We start from the raw sequence: 24,014 nt of genomic DNA on the forward strand, positions 1-24,014 counted from the left end.
ACGGAGATTGCAAAAATAGCCGAGTTGTGGAGATTGTGATGGGGCTATGGCTAATCATTTTTTATGAAGGTTTGCTCTCAATATAAGTACTGAAAATAAATGTTCCTACAAAAATGACCTATACAAATGCAAGTTATCACGTAATGGAGTTAATTGTATTTCTAATATAATTGAGGTTGAAGTTACTTCGAGTAAAACTCACTTAGGGACGTAGAATGCAAAAAGAGCATAAAAAGAACACAACCTTTGATTTTTTGTATCAAAGTTAGAGCATGACGTTCATTTTACGAGTATCATACGTTTCCGTCTGATTTTTTTTGTATACCGGTAGTTCTTGTTTTTCTTGAAAGCACATAAGAAGGACACCTATAAAACATATAAATGACACCTTATAACACCTCACTCGTAAATTCGTAATACCTTCAAGTGTTAGCACACACTCTATCAAGAGTACATGAATTATTGCGTACTAAAAAATTATTATCTAAAATTAAAATCTGCTTAATTGTGCAGAATAAGATGTATGTACAATAATTGTACACAGTAATCCACCACTCAATATAAATTCTAGGAATGATCTAAGCACTCTTCATTTTTTTCGTTTCTCTTTTTGTATCATATTACCTTTTCTATTTTTTTCTACTTCACCTGATTTCTACTGACAGTATACAAAAGGTCTTTTTTGGGTGTACCTAGAAATATTCTTCACTGTAGCGTCGGAAATAAGGCGTATCGTATCGTATGGTGTAAACGTATTGACATAGCTCGCACTGTGAGCGTAGCGACTTGAAAAGTCACTACGCTAAGTTTTGCGTTTAAAAATTTAAATAATAGTGGTAAAAATAAATTTTGGCAGTGAAAACAAATATTTGTACTATTAAAATCGTAAGAAATAATTAGAAATTGAAAATATGGAAAAAAAATTTTAGTGACAGCGGTGGGATTCGAACCCACGCCCTTGCGGACTGGTGCCTAAAACCAGCGCCTTAGACCACTCGGCCACGCTGCCCAGATGGCGGTTAAGCCGGAAATTTGGCTATTTAAGCCGGACGGTGTTTCAATCTAATCGATCTTGACATTTATGTGATTTATAAGAGCCCTAGAACTCTAAAATTTCGATATATCGAAATTCCGATTTTTTCCCTTGCTTCTCTGAAGTGAATTCACCTTTAGATAGCAAATGTCACCGCAGTTTTAGAGTTTGTAGAGCACGTAATACAATGAAACAATATGCACAATACACCCTTCTAAAAGTTTTGGTTAGCAGAATCAAATTTTGATATTGTCGAAGTGATGAGAGAGGAGATAGTAGAAGTGCCGCACATGGTGCGCCTTCAATTAATTGGATATGCTTCAGGCGGAGCACCGCGCGACGCTTGGCCAGGTTCAACGACTTCGCATTATGATCACGCCGAATACGAGTTTCGCTTGTTAAAGTATGGTTTTATGAGGCTGCAAGCTGAGTTAAAGTGTTTCAAAATTTCCGATTGTGCCTTAAATATCCCCCCCCCCTTTTAAAATAACAATAAAATGAATACTCTATTTTATACTGACATTTTGTTGATATCATCTGACCTTGTTTTTATATCGAAATTTTTCGGGAATATTTCTTTGATAAGTAAGGTCAATGCAAAATCTCACTCCAAATCGGTGTCCTCAAATAGTTTTTTTCTCATAGACCATTCAATTTGAAAGAATTTTTAAGTTCAATGTAAGATTACGAAGATATAACAAGACCTGAAATTCCTTCTCATGGATGCTGAAGTTGACTTATCACTGTGGAATCGTTGAAAATTTCGACTGCGTTGATTCCTTTTCCGATTTATATTTTTCGTTCTGAAACCGAGACATCGTCTCATAAAGTTAATGTTTTAAACTTTTTGAGTGTTCTTTGCAATGAATGTTGCAACATTGATGCCACTAAAGTTTGATGTATGACTTCATTTTGTTGAAATTCTCACCTTCAGTCCCAGGTATCCTGATTTCTTTGCGATCGAATCGTTCAGTTCGAAAAAAAATGTGTCTCATTGCAGAGACACGGTTTCTAAGGTAAAACTATTTTACTTATATTTTTTTAAACTTATATTTTCCTTAAGTTTATATAAGAAGGAGGAGGAGGAGAGGGCAAAGAAAAGACAATCGATAAGGTTAATATCGGCGGATATCGTTCAAAATCAATCCATCGTTTGAAAATTCAGTCTCTATGTAATACCTACTTCCACGACGAACGCAAACTTTGGTACCACTGTCTATAAATTTTGACACTTATAAATTTTGACAGAAGACACCAGAAAATGTTTTATATCATTGAAAACTATCGGTGCCACCCTTTAGTGTTTTTTTTTTAAATTTCATTTATTTATTCATTTATTTATTTTTTATTTTTCTATTTTTCTATTATTTTTTTTTCTTTAATTTTTTTGCAATTTTATACCCTCGGAGTCGGGTCGTTTTCGACTAGAACAATTTCATCACAGTTGGATACTCCGTCATTCTTGCCCTAATGCACGAATCTTTACCATCCAGCAGGGTATTCACCTTTTTTGAATGTGTATTTTATGTGAAATTTTTCTTACTTCCGAGAAAAACAGTCGTCGGTTTGGGCTTGCTGTTTCGTTTGAAGTTCAACGGTTGCGAATAGGCTGGATCTCGGTGGCGGAATCGTGGGATATGAACTTTTGACCTTTTGCCATCAACTTTCCGTGCCGAGGGATATGAGATGGCATATCGGCCCATCGCGTGGAGTGTACTCTTACTCTAGAACGTAAATTGAACGTATTTGAATAAAAAAGAACTACCTCCATTCTGACATGGGCCGTGTCATGCGTGTATTCTCGTGGGTCTCAGGGCTCATGTTCCACCAAAGATAGTTTATTTTTTTTTGTATTTAAATACGGCCAATTCAGCCCTGCTTTGGGTGTTTCTCAGCGACGCACTTGTGAAATGAAAACATGATTCGAATCAACGGGTTGTTAATTTATGCAACATCTCTATTGTGTTTCGATCGGTGAAGCCGTGGAGTCACGTATCTCGAGCACGGAATTTCATAATCGTTGCTCCTGTATCATTTTTATTGCACAAGAATCGCCAAATTTTTCCATAAAATTTTAGAATTCTCAAGAGGGCAGAGAAATCACGAGCAATTTCGTGCAATGATGATGATCTTCCGACCCTAAAAAAAAATATTGTCACAGGAAGTCTGACAATGAGTTGTCTCGAATTCAAGTGCGTCTTCTTGTAATTTTGCATCGATCGAGATGGGTGATAAAACTACAAAAACCTTTAACTACAATGTGATGTTCTAATTTTGGTACATTTTTATAATAATGTAAAAAAGGAGGAAAACACTGAAAAAAGAAACACATTGGATCTAGAGTCCAGACTCTTGAAAACATTGACAAGAAAAAGGACTCTTGATTCAATCAGATTTAAGTTTAAATCAGGAACCAAGCCTCTTAATTTGAGCGAATTTCCTTTTGATTTAAGCTTAAATCTGATTGAATCAAGAGTCCTTTTTCTTGTCAATGTTTTCAAGAGTCTGGACTATAGATACAATGTGTTTTTTTTCCAGTGAAGTAATCAAAACATTAAACTTTTACGTTGCTTGTCGCATTGAGAAAGGAGCAGAGGAAAATTAAACAATTAGTAAGCGGCATGTTGCTAAGACTGCAAACAAGAATTTAGAAAACATTTTCAAACAAAAAGCTCATGGAACAAAGGCGCATAATATTTTTTTTTCAGTAAGTAACATGGTTTTAAATCATACCAATGGGTTTTGTATTTCGAATCCTTAAAACAACTAATCAACGTTGAGGCTCGCACCTTGAGGGCCAGTGGAGATTTTCAAGTCGACTAAATTGTTTTTCCTCCGCTTATATGTATGTAAAACAATCGATTCCAGGTGAGGCAAGTCTACTTCACCAAGAATCGATATAAAGTAATGGGTCTTGATGGAGGAAAACCAGTGTTGCCAACTTGCAAGAATAGCCAAAATTATACCATAGCGTATTGAATAAGTATTGTTTTATAGTCTGATTTACAATGGCAGAATTATTACCGCGCCTTAAGTGTTGGGGTTATAAATGAAAGTAGTAGTGCGCACTCCTCATGTTTGAAAGCGATGCTTAACCGATACAGTGAGACCGAGAAACGCGTATCAATGAGGGGTTTACCTTGGAGTTACGTTGTTTCTACATGACATAACAGAGCTCTCCTCAGCACGTGTAGGAACTTTTAACACTTTTTATGGCAAATTGGTGGCGGTCTCCTCCAAATTTGAAAGCAGAGACTCATGTTTACAGACGGCTGGAAAGTAAAAAAACACGCAACTCATCTCCACCAACAATCGGTATGCATTTATGACACGGCGGTATAACAGAAAATCAACAGTTGTTATAAGTGAAGTGAGGTAGAGGATAGTGCCAATGAAAAACGACGTATGAACATTTGGAAGTTGCCAAATCCTCTATAATAAAATACAATTTTTTGGAAAACCAAATGTTTTCACGAGAGAAAGAATAAGGAGAGTTATATGGAGAAAAGAATGGCAGAAGGAAAAGAAGGAAGGAGGAGCATAAAGAAGGAAAAAGGGAAGAGGAAGTGAAAAGAGATAGAGGAAAAAAATGGGTAGTAAGAAGATGCAGAAAAGAGAAGAAGAAGGAAAGATAATTAGGAAGAAGATAAAGAAAAGAGAGAGAAACTCAGAAATGGAATAATGGACCATCCTGAAAACTAACGACTGCTTGGAACACGTCCACAGAATGGTTCCTTACCGAACGGGGAAAGATTACATGAACGCCTCATCAGTTTGCCTTCAATTTTTAGTGTAGGCACCACCAGCTCCTACGCGGTCGAATAGTGGTATCATTTTGAAAGGACACGTTCGTTTACTCGACACGTTTGCTCCAAATAAGAGCTCTTACTAAACGGGAAGAGGTCACTTTAACGCCATGTCAGTTAGCCCATCTGAATTGTTTAATCTTGTGTTGTAACTTTTCAATGCCCAATAAAAGATAGGGAAAACATTGAAAAAATTCTCCTCTGTTTTTCAGCCGAGAGTGTTGTTGTGGAACAAACCAAAAGATAGGTACCAGAAACATTGAAAAATGTTGAAGGTCTTTAAAGAATAGGGCAAGGAAAATCCGTTTATATTTCGTCAGCCCCTGCTCAAGGTCTTGAAAATTCATTTTTATTTGCCTTTTCTTTTAGCTCTCAGTGCTTTATTATGAGGTTTTCCTCAAGAAATCTATTTTTTGTGCTGTATAAAAACCAAAACTAGGTCTCAAAAAATCTTTGGAGCAGGATTTATTGATGTTTACATTTAACCTCCTTTTGATTTTCCTCAAGCCGGTTTTCATCAAAATTTATCTTCTTCTTTGTTTCAGGATACAAGAACTCATGTTGTGGAGGAACTTCTAGAGACTGAAAAGTCCTACGTTGACTCGTTACAAACGCTAATTAACGTAAGTACCCCAAGTGTCCTCTGCTTTGGCGCACTTTCAATGCTATCAGAAATAAGATTTGACAAAAAATAAAAAAAACAGTTTGAAGGGAGTATTAAATTAAATTGTAAGGCAAACAAATGTTTGTTTGATCCTTCGGATAGATTCACAGTTCCATGGGCAGCTTTTAGCGAATGGAAGCCATCTCTCTTGAGAAAGAAGAGGTAAGCTCGTTGAACGTGGTTGGCAAAATTTCAAATTTATTTTCATAAAGATACATGTCTGTGTCAAAACTTTAATTTAAATGATTTATTGGTTATTTTTCTGGAAAGGTAGGTGCTTCGAGGAGGGCAAAGTTGATGTAAAATTATAATTTTTTTAGAGCTTTTTTGCCAGTTGATTATTTTTTGTACATTTGGAAGAAAGCTAAATTAGGTTAATCACAAAGAAACTGAAGAGTCAGTCGGTATGATTGCGTAAGAGTGAAACGTAATTCATAGAGTGATAATGAACAAAGCGCGAATTGATTTAAACGGTTGTCTATGAAGGTCTCCACGATACACACTTTTTATTTTGGAAGCAGGCAGACAGTCATTTGCCTCTCAGATGCGAAAAGTAAAAGTTCATAAAATGCGTAACGCTCAAGGGACGGAGGTTTAGTCCGAGCCCGCGTTACGGATGCTGGTATGGAGGAGGAGGAGGTGTTCAAGGCTAACTCTAGAATGGGCACGTTGCGCAGATTTTTCGAAAACGTAAGATAAAGAATCAACATCGAAATTGAGAGCTATAAATTCTGGCTCATCTGAAAAAACACTTATGTGCATAGGGAAACTAATGACACATATGTTGTTTTTAAACCGGGCCAGATTTGATAGTTCCAAATTGCAAAATGCAGTCCAATTATTCATCCAACATCCAATACAGAACGCTAATTTGAGGAGAGGGTCGAAAAAACCGCTACGTGCTTTCGTTTCGTTTTATCAGGGGTACAGAACTGTATTATTAGTACGTTACAAAGGGGAAGGGAAGGATAAATAATTCAAATTTCAATGTATTTTATAAGAACAGCCCCAGAAGGAAAACAATGTTCAATGCTCCAGAGAGCGGCTTGCAAAACTTAAGGTGATCCGATGGCCACTATATTTTGTGGCAAAATGACTAACGATAAATCTCATTCATTATACCATGTTCTCAGCTATTTGTCATTTTTATCGAATTTTGAGATCGCATTTCTGCTATCACGAGACTGAGGACTTTACTCCAAATTTTACCAACAAATTCAACGTAATAGAGTAGGTTTCTTTTAGAGGAAAAATGTCGCATTCAATACTGATATTGAAACTGCACTCAAATGAAATATGTTTCCCTTCCCTTGGAAAAGCTCTGCCTTTCCTACGATGCATTTGTTGTCAAATTTGATAAGTAAATCCTAAGAGTCTCGTGACCATAGAAATGTGATAATATGACCTCAAAATTCGATAAAAATAGCAAGTAGCTGAAAACATGGAACTAATCGATGCGATATATCGCATGTACACAAAATATGGTGGACATCACCTTAACGAGCGGCCTTTTTTTCACCTCATTTTATCAGTTCTCTTTCGCCAAATGCCTCATTCGTAGCCTCTCACGTAAAGAATGTATTTTCAACAAACTCGATTCTAATATAACGTATGGTGTCGACCCAATTTATTGAGACCAATACTAAAAGGAAAACTTGGGCTCCTCTTGCTTGGTTTCAATTACTTGTTGGCTTGCACTCATTTCTAAAGAGAGCAGGTAGTACACTTGTTTGACATTTAAGTTTGCTTTGCGTCAAGCTTCCTCGATAAGATTATGGTGCGTTGGGAATAACACTTTATGAGGTGTAAAATCAATATTTTTGGCGGTTCGCATTTAATGTTCCTCTCTGCCTCCGCTCAACGCTTTAACCTTTCAATTTCTTCAATAAGGCGGAGCGAAAAGCTGAGCAGTAATTTATTTGCACGGTGTGTGTATTTCTGAGATGGCATTCATAACTTTTCACCAATTTCGGAATTCCGGACTATTTTTCCTGTGGATTTGCCACTTTAGTGCCGAATTCAGCAGATCATCATTTTGGTCTTTTTAGCTCTAGTTCATACTTTAAAACCCGCATCGACGATGTAACTGCAAAAACGCGTATCTTAGCTCAGTTTGTGACCTTACAGACTTATTGCGATACTTTGTTTGTACATGGAAAACTACTTATTCTTTGAAAATTTCGAGTCACGATGCTGGTTCATCTCTTTAAAAAAAATAAAATAGGAGCGTAGATTTTGAAACACCGCAAACAAGTTACGCGTTATTGCAGTTTTACCGTCGATTTTTCATGAGCGAGCTTGAATACCTACTCGGAGGACTGTATCGCAAAATTTGCTGAATAGTATTGCCTTCTACTCATTTTGAGAATTGTCGGAATTAAATACCCAAGTTGTAGTGATCGCGATAAGTTGCGATTTGATCGGAGAATGTATCGCGATTTTAACAGTGCCGATTTATTGCAGTATCATTGGAGGAAAAATTGCGATAAATTGTTATTTCATCACATAAATTTTTAATAAAATTGCGATTATATCGACGCGATCTATCGAAACTTTATCGAACAAAAAATCGTGATAAATTGAGAGAAAATTCCGATTTTATCAAACGCAACTTAATTTAGATTAAATTGCGACAAGGTTGAGGATAATCGCTCAGAAGTTTATCCTCGCAATTTTATCGCCAAAAAATCGGAAAATTCGTAAATTTTTCGCAATAGATATGATACATCAATTAGCATTTTTCAAATTCTAATTATCGGTTTATGGTGGCGACGCTTCCAACTTGTTTACTTAATTCTGCGGTTTGATTACTGAAATTGATGATAGACAAAGCGATAGACAGAGAAAACATAGGGCAAAGAAGCGATCTCCTCGGTGGAAGAGGGTGGTTGCAATGGGAAAAGGTGGTAAGTGATAAACTAAATAACAACAACCGACAAGAGATCTTTAGTCAGGCCATCATTTTCCCCCTTAGTTAATGTAACAACCACCCGTTTGAACTTATAGGATCGCTCCATACACTGAAAACAAATTTTCGGCGTTTTTACCAAGGTCCGTTGGTACCTTTATAATCTCACTTTTTTACCAATTATTGGTAATTTTTCCAAGACAGACTCGTAAGCTCACCTAAAAACCGGTATTTTACTGTTTTTTTCAGGTAAGAATACCACTTTTAGTGGTAATCAATTCCCGGTAACTTTGCCATTTTATCTCGGTAATTCTACCACAGTCGATAAAAAAAAAATTGGCGTTTTTACCAAGGTCCAGTAAAATTACCGAGAAAGTTCAATAATTTTACCGAAATTTCTCGGTAAAATTACCAATTCCATAAATGGTAATTTTACCAAGAAAAAACTGGGATCAAATAGAACCCTGAATTCTTGGTAATTATACCCTTCTCTTAGTAAATACACCGAGATTTTTTTTCAGTGTATTCCCGATGTCCTCTTTTTCTATAGCTATGTCTATTAATTTCAATAATCAGCCCTCTACATGAAATTGTGAGTAGGAAAAATGTTTTAGAGTGCTTAAATTCTTTCCCTGTCTGGAAGCTCACCCCACCAAACACCGTTTGTCCCGACAATGATTGACTCTATTAAAAATCTGGGTCGTGGCTCGTTCTTGGAGGCAGGATCGGTAGGCGGAGGTGGAGAAGTTGAGGTTATGGCAGAAGACACTCAAGTCAAGGACGACGAAAGCACCACGTGTTGGGTTCGCTCCGATAGGGCTGCTTTTCTGACTAATGAACCGTTTCAGTACGTAATCTACTTACGAAAAAGTGGGAGTTGTCGAGCCAATAAAGGGAATGAATGGACGGACGGTCAGCTGTAGTACTTATCAGGATCGCTGCCAAATCGCGTGATTCAATATGCATAATTTACATCAAATAAAATGGATAAATTCTGATTTTTATTCCAACTTGGTAGACATTTTTATCAGAGGCCTTAAAAGGTTGTTCGACCCTTCTCCGCCTGCTCATAAGTCCATTCACGAAAAGAAGGGCGAACTGGAGGAAAACGCATGACAAAATTGTTGTAAGGACGAATATTAATGATACAATTTTGTCTTTGAAGTATACTTTTATATTCTCCGATCCAATGAATAAGGAACATAAAAGTACAGCTTTAACTGTAATCAGTGTAATTGCATACATCGTCAAGAAACCTCTCATATTTGTATTTCCTCTCAGAGAAGTTAGGAACATTATGTTTTTAAAATCGTGTAACTGTTTTCAATATAACGAACAGGAAATTCACAAAATGTTTCAAGGTACACTGTTATATAAATCTTTGACGAAACTTCGAAGTAAAACTCTCTCCGAAGTCTATGCAGAGCCCAAAAAGTCTAGGGAAGGACCGCCGCGCCGCGCAGACCGCACCGTGTTTGCTGCAATGCGTGAAGTATTCATGCAGTCTTGTAGGCGTTATGAGTTTCAGGCTGACCGCACTGTGTTTGGCGCATGTCGTGAAGTATTCATGCAATCTTGTAGGCGCTATGCTTTTCACGCTGACCGCAGTGACCGCACTGTGTTTGATGCAATGCGTGAAGTATTCATGAAGTCTTGTAGGCGCTAATATGTGTTACATGCCGACCGCCGCGCCATGCCAAAATAGAAGCGTCTATCTCGAGTTTTATAGTTGGTCAACGGTTGACGCCGTAAAACATTTGAATGAGAGAATAGAGTTACCATTAAGATGATTCGATGGACGCTATATTTTGTGTCAGATCGACATGCGATATATAGCATCGATTAGTTTCATTTTTTTAGCTACTCGTCATTTTTCTAAAATTTTGAGATCGCAATTCTGTTGTCAGGAAGTTAAAGAATCCACTTGCCAATTTTGACAAACAAATTCAACGTAATGAGGGCGTGGTTTTTTAGAGGAAAAATATCGTATTCCATCCTGATATCGAAACTGTACTCAAATGCGTTATTTTTCCTCTAAAAAACCACGCCTGAATCACTTTGAATTAATTTTGTCAAAATCGGCAAGTGAATTATTTAGTCTCCTGACAACAGAATTGCGATCTCAAAATTTGAGAAAAATGACGAGTAGCAGAAAAAATGGAGCTAATCGATGCGATTTATCGCATGTCACTCTGGCACAAAGTATGGCGTCCATCGAATCACCTTAAAGTAGTTAGGCGGTTAGAGTTTCACATAAATGTACTGTAAATCAAGCTTTATAGACAGGATGAGACGCAAATCCTCGAATCAGTGCACGAGGAATGTTGTCTGGTCTACCTCGAAGATTGAAGGCGAAATAGCAAAGTGCGTAGTTTCTGCACTATCTTCGCGTCAATTCCGCTTCCTCTGAAAGAGCCGTATGCAAAAACGACATTTTTCGCCCCCCCACTAAAACTTATTCAAACTTCGTCTATCAGTTACTAATACTGGAGCGCTTCTTTCCCCAAATTTTCAGACCCCCAAAAAATTTTGGGGGGGCGCTAGGGGGGGTGGAAGTCAAAACCTGTGACCCTCGATATCTTTCGAACGAAACAAGATATTGAAGCCCGGTTTGGACGAAAAATCGTCTAAAATTGCATACTTTAAGATTCTAAAGGTCAAAATCCCAAAATTAAATTTTTAACTTAACTTATGTGCTTTTTTTCAGTTTTTGAGGAAAAACAATTTCTTTTAAACAGATTAAACTGAAATTTCACATTTTCTGATTTGAACCAAAACCAGTTTTTTAAATTGTTCGTCTTTTTCCGCATCCAACGAGTGGTCGTATAAGCTGGGGAACCGAACGGTTCCGGAGTTATGCTCGATTGAAGTTTCCGCTCAACGCGCGCCGACCGATTTTCGCGCACAAAAAAGTCGGATTTGACTGTTATTAAATCAGATTTAATGTTCAAACTGAGCAAAATGCATTATTAGGGACCCTTGAGGGTTGCTGAGTCCAGAAATTACAGATACTTCCAAAAAATTCACGTTTTTAAAATTACAGCTCCGTACAGGACCACTGAGCGGCCGGTCGGCGCTCAGTGGGCCTCTAAAATAGCGCTACGGAGCTGTAATTTTAAAAACGTGAATTTTTTGGAAGTATCTGTAATTTCTGGACTCAGCGACCCTCAAGGGTCCCTAATAATGCATTTTGCTCAGTTTGAACATTAAATCTGATTTAATAACAGTCAAATCCGACTTTTTTGTGCGCGAAAATCGGTCGGCGCGCGTTGAGCGGAAACTTCAATCGAGCATAACTCCGGAACCGTTCGGTTCCCCAGCTTATACGACCACTCGTTGGATGCGGAAAAAGACGAACAATTTAAAAAACTGGTTTTGGTTCAAATCAGAAAATGTGAAATTTCAGTTTAATCTGTTTAAAAGAAATTGTTTTTCCTCAAAAACTGAAAAAAAGCACATAAGTTAAGTTAAAAATTTAATTTTGGGATTTTGACCTTTAGAATCTTAAAGTATGCAATTTTAGACGATTTTTCGTCCAAACCGGGCTTCAATATCTTGTTTCGTTCGAAAGATATCGAGGGTCACAGGTTTTGACTTCCACCCCCCCTAGCGCCCCCCCAAAATTTTTTGGGGGTCTGAAAATTTGGGGAAAGAAGCGCTCCAGTATTAGTAACTGATAGACGAAGTTTGAATAAGTTTTAGTGGGGGGGCGAAAAATGTCGTTTTTGCATACGGCTCTTTAAATTAGATAACTACGCGCTACTACCTATATACTTGGCTGTATCTCTTGCGCGCAAGAGACCCATTCCGCTCTCTCTAAAATAGGCATGTTGCAAACTTTTGCCAGAGCAAAAATAAGAGTTGTTTCTATCAGTAAATGTCTCAAAAATCTCGATGAGCGGATTGGCAAAGTTTGAAATGCACTCCTAACTTCACAATCTACGTAAGAAATTTACATTTTTTTTAGCTTCCCGCTTCAAAAACGACACTACGACACAGGTGAACATTTCGTTAGAGGAGTCGTTCAATTCAACTCTTTAGCAATAACAATACCCAACTTAGCGGACGCTTTCTGCGCGCAAATCGTAATCGGGAGCATAAGGCAACCGAAGCGGACCTTTATTAACGCGAAGAAATCACGCTGTGTTGTTAACAAATGGTTAGAATCTCGTCCAGGCGCATGTGTTTTCAGGCCCGCCACAAGGGGGGGGATACTGGGTCCTTGGTACCGGGGCCCGGGCCCTGGAGGGGCCCGTGACGCAGGTGACAAACCACTACGAATTCATGTGTAACCCTTGTCTCGTAGGGAAAAGTGAAAAAATTACCCTAAAAATTCCGCAAAAGGTGAATAAAGTTTCAAAAAAACGCTAGGGCACTATAAAATTTTTCTTACTTTTTTAGAGCTTTTCAAGATTTTGAGTATATGTAGAATGATATTTTTAGTAACTGTGTTTCATTTTCTTCCGTTGTCGGATGCTTAGAGGCTCCTTTCTGGGCATCCTCGACTTCAATGGCTTAACTCCCTTGCCATAGACGTATGAAAGGGGAGTCCAGGGGGACCCGGCTCCCCATGGAATTGAAAATTATCATCTGCCCCCTCAAAAAAAAATTTATAGATGTTTTGAATGCAACAATTCGAAAGTTTTTGGTGCTGAAAGTATACAAAAAGGCGTAATTATTCTGCAGAAATTGATGGAAAATCTCCATCATAAGAGCTTCATAATGCGTCCAAATAGATTAAAAATTTCCCGGGGGAGGCCCCCCGAACCCCCCCCCCCCCTGTGCTAGGGGCCCGGGCCAGAAAATTGGTACCAGGGCCCGAGATGGGATGTGGCGGGCCTGTGTGTTTTGGCGGATTGGTGTCGACCATGTTGAATATTGTGTAGTATCCTAGTGCTCAGGGGTTGGATAGAGCAACACCTCTGACGAAATGTTCACTGGTGCCGTAGTATAGTTTTTGAAGCGGGAAGATAAAAACGCCAATTTCGTAGGCAGATTGTGAAGTTAGGACTGGAGTGCATTTCAAACTTTGCCAATGCGCTTCCCGTGATTTTTGCGATATTTACTGATAAGAACAACTCTTATTTTTTCGCTGGCAAAAGTTTGCAACAGGCCCATTTAATCTTACACATCTAATTGAGCATTGTGCAGTATCCTAGTCCTCAGGGGTTGGGTCGAACGACACCTCTGACGAAGTGTTCACCTGTGCCGTAATATCATTTTTGAAGCGGGAAACTCAAAAGAACGTACATTTCTCACGCAGATTGTGTAGTTAGGATTGCATTTCAAACTTTGCCAATGCGCTTATCGTGATTTTTGAGACATTATTTACTGATAGGAACAACTATTTAACTTATTATTTATATTATATTTTATTATATTTAACTCATAGTATTTGCTGTGGCAAAAGTTTGCAACAGGCACATTTCAGTCAGAAGACGCTGCCGCTCAGCCATGTTTCACCGGTTTCATCCGTTTTCCCTGAAATAATGGCTCCGCAACAAAATCTCGGAGCGGCGCGGTGCGTTGCCGGCCCTCAAAGCCGCACCTATTTCTGAAAGAAGGTCACCCTTTCCCGACTTTATGACCAGCTCAATGATTACCGGCGTACGTATGACAGAACGGAAGACGACTGTCAAACAAGCTGGAGACACGAATTTCAGCGCTGAAGGCTGAAGGTGATTGACCGGCCGTATGCGAGATTGGAATGGGTCCAGCGACTACAACACAGCGCAGCATCACCGTCGGAGCGAATTCAAAACAACTGCTGGTCCCACCTAGTTTAACTAATGGTTCCTCTCCGCTTCGCTTCGATTTTCCCTGCACTGAAAAAAAATCTCGGTGTATTTACTAAGAAAAGGGTAAAATTACCAAGAATTCAGGGTTCTATTTGATCCCAATTTTTTCTTGGTAAAATTACCATTTATGGAATTGGTAATTTTACCGAGAAATTTCGGTAAAAATATTGAACTTTCTCGGTAATTTTACTGGACCTTGGTAAAAACGCCAATATTTTTTATCGACTGTGGTAGAATTACCGAGATGAAATGGCAATGTTACCGGGAATCGATTACCAATAAAAGTGGTATTCTTACCTGAAAAAACAGTAAAAATACCGGTTTTTAGGTAAGCTTACCATTCTGTCTTGGTAAAATTACCAATAATTAGTAAAAAAAGTGAGATGGTAAAGGTACCAACGGACCGTGGTAAAAACGCCGAGAATTTTTTTTCAGTGTGTCGTGAACGCAAGGGCCGAAAATCGATGGCCTCGCTGTGGACCCAAGGGTACTTTTCCGCTGTAAATTTGGGAAGTATACATACCTACTTCTTGCAAGCACGTAAACGCGTTTCGCGTTTATTTTACCAGCGAGAAAGCAAATAAACATTTGTAAACAGCAATTTTACGATTGATGCTACTTTCGACTTGTTAGCCCTGCTTGCAGCCTGAGCCTGACCAATTGATGAGATCTGAATGAAATTGAGTGTATCAACTTGAAGATGGGAATGCACTCTTAGAATGAATCTTTAGCAGCCCTTAGTAACACATTTTTCTGTGCAATGAGCACTCCGCCACTGTGTTTCGACGATTGACATGTGGATTACATTTTGCAATAAGGAACCACTATCATTAGCTCTTCTGTAAAATCACCTTTCTGCATAGAGAAACCAATTGCATATGTGTTGTTTCTAAAATGAGCCAGAAATAGTGGCTCCTTATTGCAAAATGTAATCCATGTATGCTACTGCTGCACCGTACAGCTTATCGTCACCTTCCGGCCGAAGTATCACAAGTGCCATGCGACGTTTAAAAATTTCCGCCGCCATTTCATTTTTTTACAAATACATTTTTGGTTGAATCTGTTTGAAAATTTCACTGAATTTTGTAAGCAACACTAAGAAAATTTAGTGAAATTTTCGGACAACTTATTTGAACAATTTCTGTATAAACAAATCCATGAACAATAGGACGCATTTATGCTAAAAGGAACTATGTGAACGGAGTTTGCGTGCAACATAGTTCCTTTTAGCATAAATCCGTTCAATATACTTCAGAATTGTGTATGGTAACTTTTTTTATCGGACCATTAGTAGTATTCTGCACGTGGTAAATGATACAAACCAATAAATGTATCTTCTAAGCGTGGTGCGCCTTCATTTATGTCGGATGCTGTGCAATACTCCTACGGCGGAATAGTTGCTCAGAGCGCCTTCAACAGCGTCGCTTTGATTTGATGGCGGGAGATTATCATTTCTACTGAAAGTACCCTTTAGCGCATACGCAGTTTCCCGTTTTCTTTTAACCAACGGTGCGATTACATTCATACTTCAATTTGCAATGTTGAAATTTTTTCACTGCCTAATTTACATGGGTAAACCAATTTAAAACTTACCCGGGATGTTTCCGAGGTAAGATGAGAAAAATTTTTGTTTTGATGTTTTATATTCAGGTCTATTCGTATGCTTTTCTTAAAAAGGGAAAAAGGACTATGGGGAGGAACCCTCGAACGAATAAAAGCGGATCTGAAATTTATAGCCCTTGAAGTAAACGGGCTCGAAGGGTTGAAAAAGCGCCCTGGCAAACTGACTGAATATCAGTGTCCAGCTCGTTTTTGCATCTATGAGGCTTAGTTTTCACGGAAAACTTTTGCGCACAAACCTTGTTCATTTTTTGAGGATAACCCCCGCCAAAAATGTTCAATCTTATTGAATCCTTCACTCCTTGGTGCCGCAAAGACTATAAATTTAAGTTTCTGGGCGCCTTAGAGCCTGTAATCCAGTGGCGTGGCGTGAATGATCGATTATCGATATCTCGCCATTTGCAGCTATGGTAAAGAATTGATTACTAAGGTGTTCGCTGCGAAAACCCTACTAATCGATCTTTTTTTATAGGTTTGAGTGGCGTATCAATCGATATATCGCAAAGCACGCCACGCCACTGCTCTAATCTTGTTGATTTCCATCATGAGGAGGGTGGCCTGACAAACGAGTGAGTTGGATTTCGTTTTGCAGTAAGGCACCGACCCATCCGTAAAATCAACTCTAAGCATAGGGACACCTAACGACTGCATCATGGCACATATGCTGCTTCAGAAATGAGCCAAAGATCGTTGCTCTTAATCGCAAAGTACAGTCTAATCCTCCTGCTGGAAATTAAAAAAGTATATCTGAAACAATACCTTTTACTTAAGTAATTATTTTTTTTTTTTTTTTTTTGAGACGTTTCTTTGAATGCGATTTGATCAAAGAGGTGCAAAGGAATCATCCTGCTCTTTTCTTCAAAATGTGCTTAGGATTCCGTCTGCCTCTTCCGGTTCAAAATGAATTAAAAAGCTTTGACATGAGCTAGCCGCAAATTTGCTCCTTTGAAAAACACTCAGTCGGAAACAAATATTTACCTCTGAAAATAAAACAAGCAGTTCCAACGCCAAAGCGTTGGAGGGCGCTTCTTTAACACTGCGCATGCGAGGAACGTTTTCATACGGCCAAGCGAGAGTATTGCGGACGGACGATGTATAACAAATTGCCTACGTGAAGGTGGTCCGGCAGCAACATACCCGCCGCTAGTCTCTGGAAAACAATAGAAAATAGTAGTTGCGTACGTTGCCAGCGAGCGCGCTGCGAGCGCATCTGTTTCAATTACCTAGCATCGAGTCGGGCCTCTAACTTTCTATTCTCTCTGACGTAACCTTAAACCTTCAACCCAGAGCCGCAAACAGCTGACGCTTGACGATGCTGCGCCGAGAAAATGAACCAATCACAAAATAGCACAGTAATACGTCACTAAAATGAAGAGATCACGTGACTGTTCGTGATTTTTTCGAATCAATCTGAAACTACAACCTCGAATTTGAGGCATTTAAGCATAACGAAGCCCCAAAATAGTTTAACCAGGTAATACGTCCGTGCGAGATTGTTATGCTTAAAAGCAAAACATTTCACGAAAACTTTTACGAATACCAGATGCAGAAAAAAATCAAATTTTCCCGGGTGTACCAGAATGGCGTCATTACCCATAAGGCAAAACGGTATGTAGTATAGTACATGTTACATCGGGGGAGTCGAACGGCTGGAAAGGGCGCATCTGGTACCCAGAAGCGCCCAAAAGAAATTAATTTTTTAAATGGAGTCTGACGGAGGAATACAAATTAAATTCTCTCCCCTCGGTTTTCAACTTGAATTAGTTCATTCTCGCTGCATTTGGTCTAACTGCAGATACAAAGGCACGAACTTCCCATATGAAAAGCCGGTATTTTCCTGCATCGAACGCATACTGCCGTGACACCGAGAGAGCAGTGGCGTCCACATTTTTGATATCTAGTTTTCTTTGAAATTCGACTCATTCAATTTAAATCAATTAAAAGATTAGCTATGAAACTGAAATTGATGAAACTGATCCGGCTAAAACAGCAAAATTCGTTTTATTTGTAAAAAGGGAGAGTTATGAGTAAGCAGTAAGTGCTTAAAATTGACGTTATTTCAGACATAACCGCAGTTAGCAGTCCACATAAATCCGCAAAAAGTTCTATTTACTTGGTCGTGACTAAAATAACTGTGAAGTTTTCTCCCAATGTCTAACCTTGAAATTTGTTCCTTTTTCCTTCACAACGGTCCAACCGAAGCATTCAGAAAATAGCGCTTACTGCTGTTTTGCCTAATATGGAATGAGTATCGACGGCTTAGGTCAAAAAATGTGTATCTCAGATTGCGATGCTGTTAGTCTTTCCTCGAGTTTAAAATTTTTAAAGGAAAATATCAGTTTTGCAGAAAAAAACGTTTGCGTTGAGATTTCCTGTGAATTTTCCTCATTTAATGTAAAATAAATCAAATCGCATTGCAAGGAGATAATATCTCAAATAACATATCAAGATAATATCAGCGACAACTAATCATAAAATTAATTTGATTAGTTTTCTTTATCAAATCAAATATAATCGGAGATTTTTAAACGCTGCAAGTGATAAATGCATTTTTTGCATTTAGCTTGTGGTATGACTCCTCATACTCGAAGAGAAAATTCGTCGATTCTTATGAATCCGAACTATTTCTATGGGTCTCCTGGATGATTATTGGTAGTTTTACGGTGACCTGAGGATTCGTCCAATAATTTTTTTCCACCCGGACGTTACCACGTCCATTTTCTCAAAACTTCATTTTGCCTTTAACGCTCTCAACGTTAACGCGGCAGCGTAGCCGAGCTGCAGCTACGACGTTCGCCTCAAGTCAGTATCGAGTCAAGAGTTTGAAGTTTCCTCGTGGGAGCCAAATAAATTTTTGGCTCGCGAGCAGGTCCGCGCAGAGTAGCTAAATCGCATCCCACGATCCAAAATTCAGCGAAAATTCCCGAAAAACAAACACGTTTCCCCCGACGCGGAGCAACGGCGGTCGCACGTAATTGCGCATCCGCAAAATCGCCAACGAAACGCCCGACATTTCGTCAATCCCCTCGCGAAAGAGCGTAACTGCATTTCAATGTTGCCAAATTTCCTCTCGCAAATTGTATTTCTCCACGGAAAATCTTGGGCATCTCTGATTGAAAATTTCACTGATTTTTCTTCTGATCTCGTCGAAAAATCAGACGAATTTTGAACAAAAATTTTATAGGTATAATTTCGTTAAGAATTGAATTGTTTGGGTCAATTTTGCAACCTTGGAATGGCTTTATGTTTCTTCGTCCGGGAAGCGACGTTAATACGTATTTTTCGCACAATTTGGCGTCGCGGCGTAATCATGAGTTTGGCGGCGCTCCGTGTGTTTCTGCACACCCTGCCCCCTCCCCCCAACCCTCAACCCCCACCCCCTGCCCCCCCTTCCGCGGGCCGGCCGCAAACTTGAATGAATGAATGGGCTCTTTTTATATTACGTCGCGCTCAACATCGCTGGCTGTTTATCGAGCAATTTGTCGAGGAATTTTCGGAGTAACGAGCCGTGGAAAGAGCCCTCAGGAACCGGGGGAAAACGCGTGTCAAGGTCGCCCCGAGCCACCCGGTTTGTACTACCGACTGGAATTCGGGAAAGAAAATAAACACGCCCGCGGTGTAAGAGTTAGTGTGCATGAATAAAAATCGACCTTCGAGCCGTGTGAATTGAAGTCATTCCGGGGGGCTAACTTGGTCACATTCGCGCAGAGGCGTGGTCCAGGGATAGAGGGTATGTAGCATTCCCACTAGAGAGCCGAAATTTCTTCCAAAAAGGGAAAATTTGGCCAATTTTTAGACTTTCTTAATCCATTTACCTCCTTTTTCTCTCATAGGACCCCAAATCGTACAATTTACTTTTTGGCTGTGTTAATTGGGGTGATTTCGAAGGGGCTAACTTGGCAATATGCGCCCAGAGGCGTGGTCGAGGGATAGAGGGTATTTATTATTCTCACTGATGAGCCGAAATTTTTTCCAAAAACGGAAAATTCGGGTAATTTTTATACGTTTTTAATCCACAGACCTCGTTTCCCTCTCCTGAGATCCCAAATGTACAAATTTACTTTTGGACTGTGTTAAGCGGAGCGATTCCGTAGTGCTAACTTGGGCACATGCGCATAAAGGCGTTGTCGAGAGCCAGGGGGATTTTGTTCCGAAGTTTCTCCCAAAAACGAGAAATTTCGAGGTTTTTTTGACGAAGGAACGTATCTTTATTCCATGATTGCAAAATCTACTTAAACAATTCTTTATTTCACACAAAGAATAACAGAGCAATTTGAAATTACTCTTATTCAACAATTTCTGTTTAAATGTTTCTTATTTTTTTTGACAACCCAAAGTAAAATATGAACGATTTTCAATGGAAAATGTCTAATAGGGTCAAAATAAAAATAAAAATTAAGAAATTTGCAATCATGACAAAATCCCGGGCAAAGAAACGTAACTATAGTTACGTTTCTCTGCCCGGGAACAGACGATTTGTGCAATGTGTATCAGTGGCGTGGCGAGAATTGCGATATATCGATTGTTATACCATTCAAAACTATGGAAAAGGATCGATAAACAGGGTGTTCGCTAGGGTGGAGCGTTTTTGGGCTTTTTTTTTATTTTGAAAATGGACATAGCACAGTAGTTGTGAAATGGTCTAAAAGTAACGCCTGAATTTTCCTGAATTTTTTCGTCAACGTTTAGGCCTCCCGGATTGACGTTGACGTCAAAATTAGCGGAAAATCCGGGTTTTATGACGATAACTTGGCAACAATGGCAAATACGACAAAAATGCATAGAATCAGAGTTCTTGGAAATTAAAGTTCCAACAAATCACTTTCTTATCGTTTTTTCTGTAAGTGCAACCGTTTTAGTGTAAAATTCGAAAACCCGTATCTTTCCGGAAATTTGGCACAAATTCTCGTTCAGTCCGGGAGAAATACGGTAGAAATACGGGAGAAATACGGGAGAAATACGGGAAAAAGAGGGCTAACTCGGAACAAATTGCGTGATAGACTTTTCCTACAAGAATACCATCATCGGGTTGGCCTGAATAACACAAAACATACAAAATGTTTTCCACGGCTCCACCGTGGAACACCCCTTAAAACTCCTAAAATTCAAAAAGGCGGCCGTGTTTAGATTATCAAGCATCAAGGTAATTTAAAATGTGCATCTCGTGTGGTATGAGGTGTCGTTTCCTATGTCTTTTTAGTCGTAAATTTCAAATATAGTGTTAAAAAAAGCCTCTGGTCAAACGGGGTGCATCAAATCCAGGATGGCGGCCAACTTTGAACGGCGGGAGGGTACCTTATAAAGTTTGATTAGTGTATTACATTTTAAATTGAAAGTAAGGTAACAATCTCTGGATAATATTGGTTTATCATTTTGATTAGAGGTTCAAAATTAAATTGTCTTTTATAAGACCTCATCTATGATCCGATGAATGACATCTGGTCAGGAGGCGTAAAACTGGCAATCCAGGCCGAATCCGCAGGTTACTAGGGTTTAAGATGCTGCAATGTTTGCGGTGAATTTAGATAATTTTGTTCGTAAATTTTAAATTTACAACAGAAAATGCCCCAAAATCGTGCGGGGTCTCCCGATTATGGGATAAGAGGATGACTTCTAAATGTGAAGGACAGAATAGAAAATTTCAAAGTGTGATAGTAAAAAATCTTTTAAATAAATCTAACAGTTTTCTTAAATGTTCACAATTAATATTACTCCTCAGTAAGAGCTGAAATCGAGGATGGTGACTATCTCCACATGAAGAATCAATAAAATGGCACTACAAAATAAATGTACAATTCAAAGAGAGACTGCTGAATAAGCGATATTTACATGCAATTGAGTTACCTATTACTAAAAGAAAACGAATGAAAAAATAAAACATTGATGATTCATACCACCGGATGATGTTCCTCAGTATATTTTTTGAAGAGTGATGTCGTCAACTTTAGATTTCAGAGAAAATTGATTTTTTCTTTTATTTCGCCATGATTCTCACGTGACCTAATTTGCTTTATTCACATTTCGAATAAAAAGAGTCTTGGTTCTCGGGGGGAATAAAAGGATTTTAAACGCGGATAATACTTACACGGAAATCGGTACCTTATCTTCGAAGATGTATAATAAGACATATTTTAAAATAAGACGTAATGCTAAAAGGAACTATGCTGCACGCAAACACCGCTCAGATATTGCCTTCCAGCATTATACCTACACCTCTGGTTAACACTACTGCCTTTTACAGGCAGTCATCGTGGATTTGAGACACCCTGTTTGACCATTCATTTTCCACTTAATTTTTTACTTCACATTTTACCAAAATTACACAGGGAATAATACTTCACTTCACTCATTGCGACATTATTTAACTTGCTTAAGTCCTCCCACCCTTCAAACTTATCAGTCTTTTTTGAGTTTTGTGCAGCCCGATTGACCAGGTGGTATTCATGACGTCATACTGGAAATCTACGACGAAAATTACGATGAAACAACCAAAGCATGTATCGGTTTGCGATGCTGCAGAATTCTTGGAATTTTCAAACATTGCAAACGAGATACCTGGTTTGGGAATTTCGCCGTCGATATTCTTTAAGGAACTAATACCTCACTTGACTTATCACGCGAAGAAGTGGTACCAGGACGAACTATGAGGGGGGAATGTGAGGGCATATGGGACAAACATACCCTCCCGCCGTTCAAAGTTGGCCGCCATCCTGGATTTGATGCACCCCGTTTGACCAGGGGCTTTTTTTAACACTATATTTGAAATTTACGACTAAAAAGACATAGGAAACGACACCTCATACCACACGAGATGCACATTTTAAATTACCTTGATGCTTGATAATCTAAACACGGCCGCCTTTTTGAATTTTAGGAATTTTAAGGGGTGTTCCGCGGTGGAGCCGTGGAAAACATTTTGTATGTTTTGTGTTATTCAGGCCAACCCGATGATGGTATTCTTGTAGGAAAAGTCCATCACGCAATTTGTTCCGAGTTAGCCCTCTTTCTCCCGTATTTCTACCGTATTTCTCCCGGACTGAACGAGAATTTGTGCCGAATTTCCGGAAAAATACGGGTTTTCGAATTTTACACTAAAACGGTTGCACTTACAGAAAAAATGATAAGAAAGTGATTTGTCGGAAATTTAATTTCCAACAACTCTGATTCTATGCATTTTTGTCGTATTTGCCATTGTTGCCAAGTTATCGTCAAAAAACCCGGATTTTCCGCTAATTTTGACGTCAACGTCAATCCGGGAGGCCTAAACGTTGACGAAAAAATTCAGGAAAATTCAGGCGTTACTTTTAGACCATTTCACAACTACTGTGCTATGTCCATTTTCAAAATAAAAAAAAAGCCCAAAAACGCTCCACCCTAGTGTTCGCAGCGAACACCTTAATAATCGATTCTTTACCATAGCTTTAAATGGCAGAACAATCGATACATCGCAATTCACGCCACGCCACTGATGTGTATACATTTTGAATCTAGAGACCTCCTCTTCCTCTCCTCAGACTCCAAATTGAACAATTTTGGCCTGTGTCAACCAGAGAAATTCCGAAGAAATAATTTGATTACAGTGCATATAGGTGTGGTCAAGGGATAGAGCATTATTTGGAACTCCCTTTTTTCACGTAAAATTTTCTTCCAAGAAAGGACTTTCGCACCGTTCTCAGAGATTCCCTTATACGACACACCTCCTCTCTGTAGTTTGTAAATTTTAAAGAAGTGACTTGCATTTCGATCGATCCTAACTTCACAGGATTGACGAACAATGGCGGAGTCACAAGAATACGTATAACAAATACGGTTTTTTATCAACTTAAATCTATTATAATTATTTGATTCCAGATGATGCGCAACTTACTGCAATGAGCACTAATTTTTTTCAAAGGATTACCGGCACATATACACTTACCGGTACATGCATGAATAAATGGTCTCCAGTGTTGCGAACTTGCGAGTTTCTCCAATGCTAAAAAACAAGTGGGAGAAAATGAAGGAGTTAACATGGTAAAAAGAGGGAAATATAAAGAATCAATTCTGACGTATGGAGCGATTTAAATAAAAAGAAACCATCACCATTGTGACCTGGTCCCTGGTAATCATAAGAATAAATGCGTGACAGGGCTCAGGTCATCATAGAGATAGTTCCTTTTGATTTAAATAGATGCATGTTGCGGTG

The 24,014-nt window shown here is 38.8% G+C and overlaps 1 protein-coding gene and 1 non-coding gene across 2 annotated transcripts in view; one reads left to right on the plus strand and one right to left on the minus strand.

Moving 5' to 3' along the window:
• LOC109042209 (uncharacterized) overlaps positions 1–24,014 on the plus strand; it is a 129,799-nt gene that overhangs the window by 61,035 nt on the left and 44,750 nt on the right. The window contains exon 4 of the mRNA XM_019058844.2: positions 5,385–5,462. Coding sequence (XP_018914389.2) covers positions 5,385–5,462 — 78 coding nt within the window. The remainder of the gene's footprint in view (positions 1–5,384; positions 5,463–24,014) is intronic.
• Positions 930–1,009, minus strand: TRNAL-UAG (transfer RNA leucine (anticodon UAG)). The gene has a single exon. It is a non-coding gene; the product is annotated as a tRNA-Leu (tRNA).

This window comes from Bemisia tabaci, chromosome 5, assembly GCF_918797505.1.
Source record: "Bemisia tabaci chromosome 5, PGI_BMITA_v3".
Taxonomy (NCBI): Eukaryota; Metazoa; Arthropoda; class Insecta; order Hemiptera; family Aleyrodidae; genus Bemisia; species Bemisia tabaci.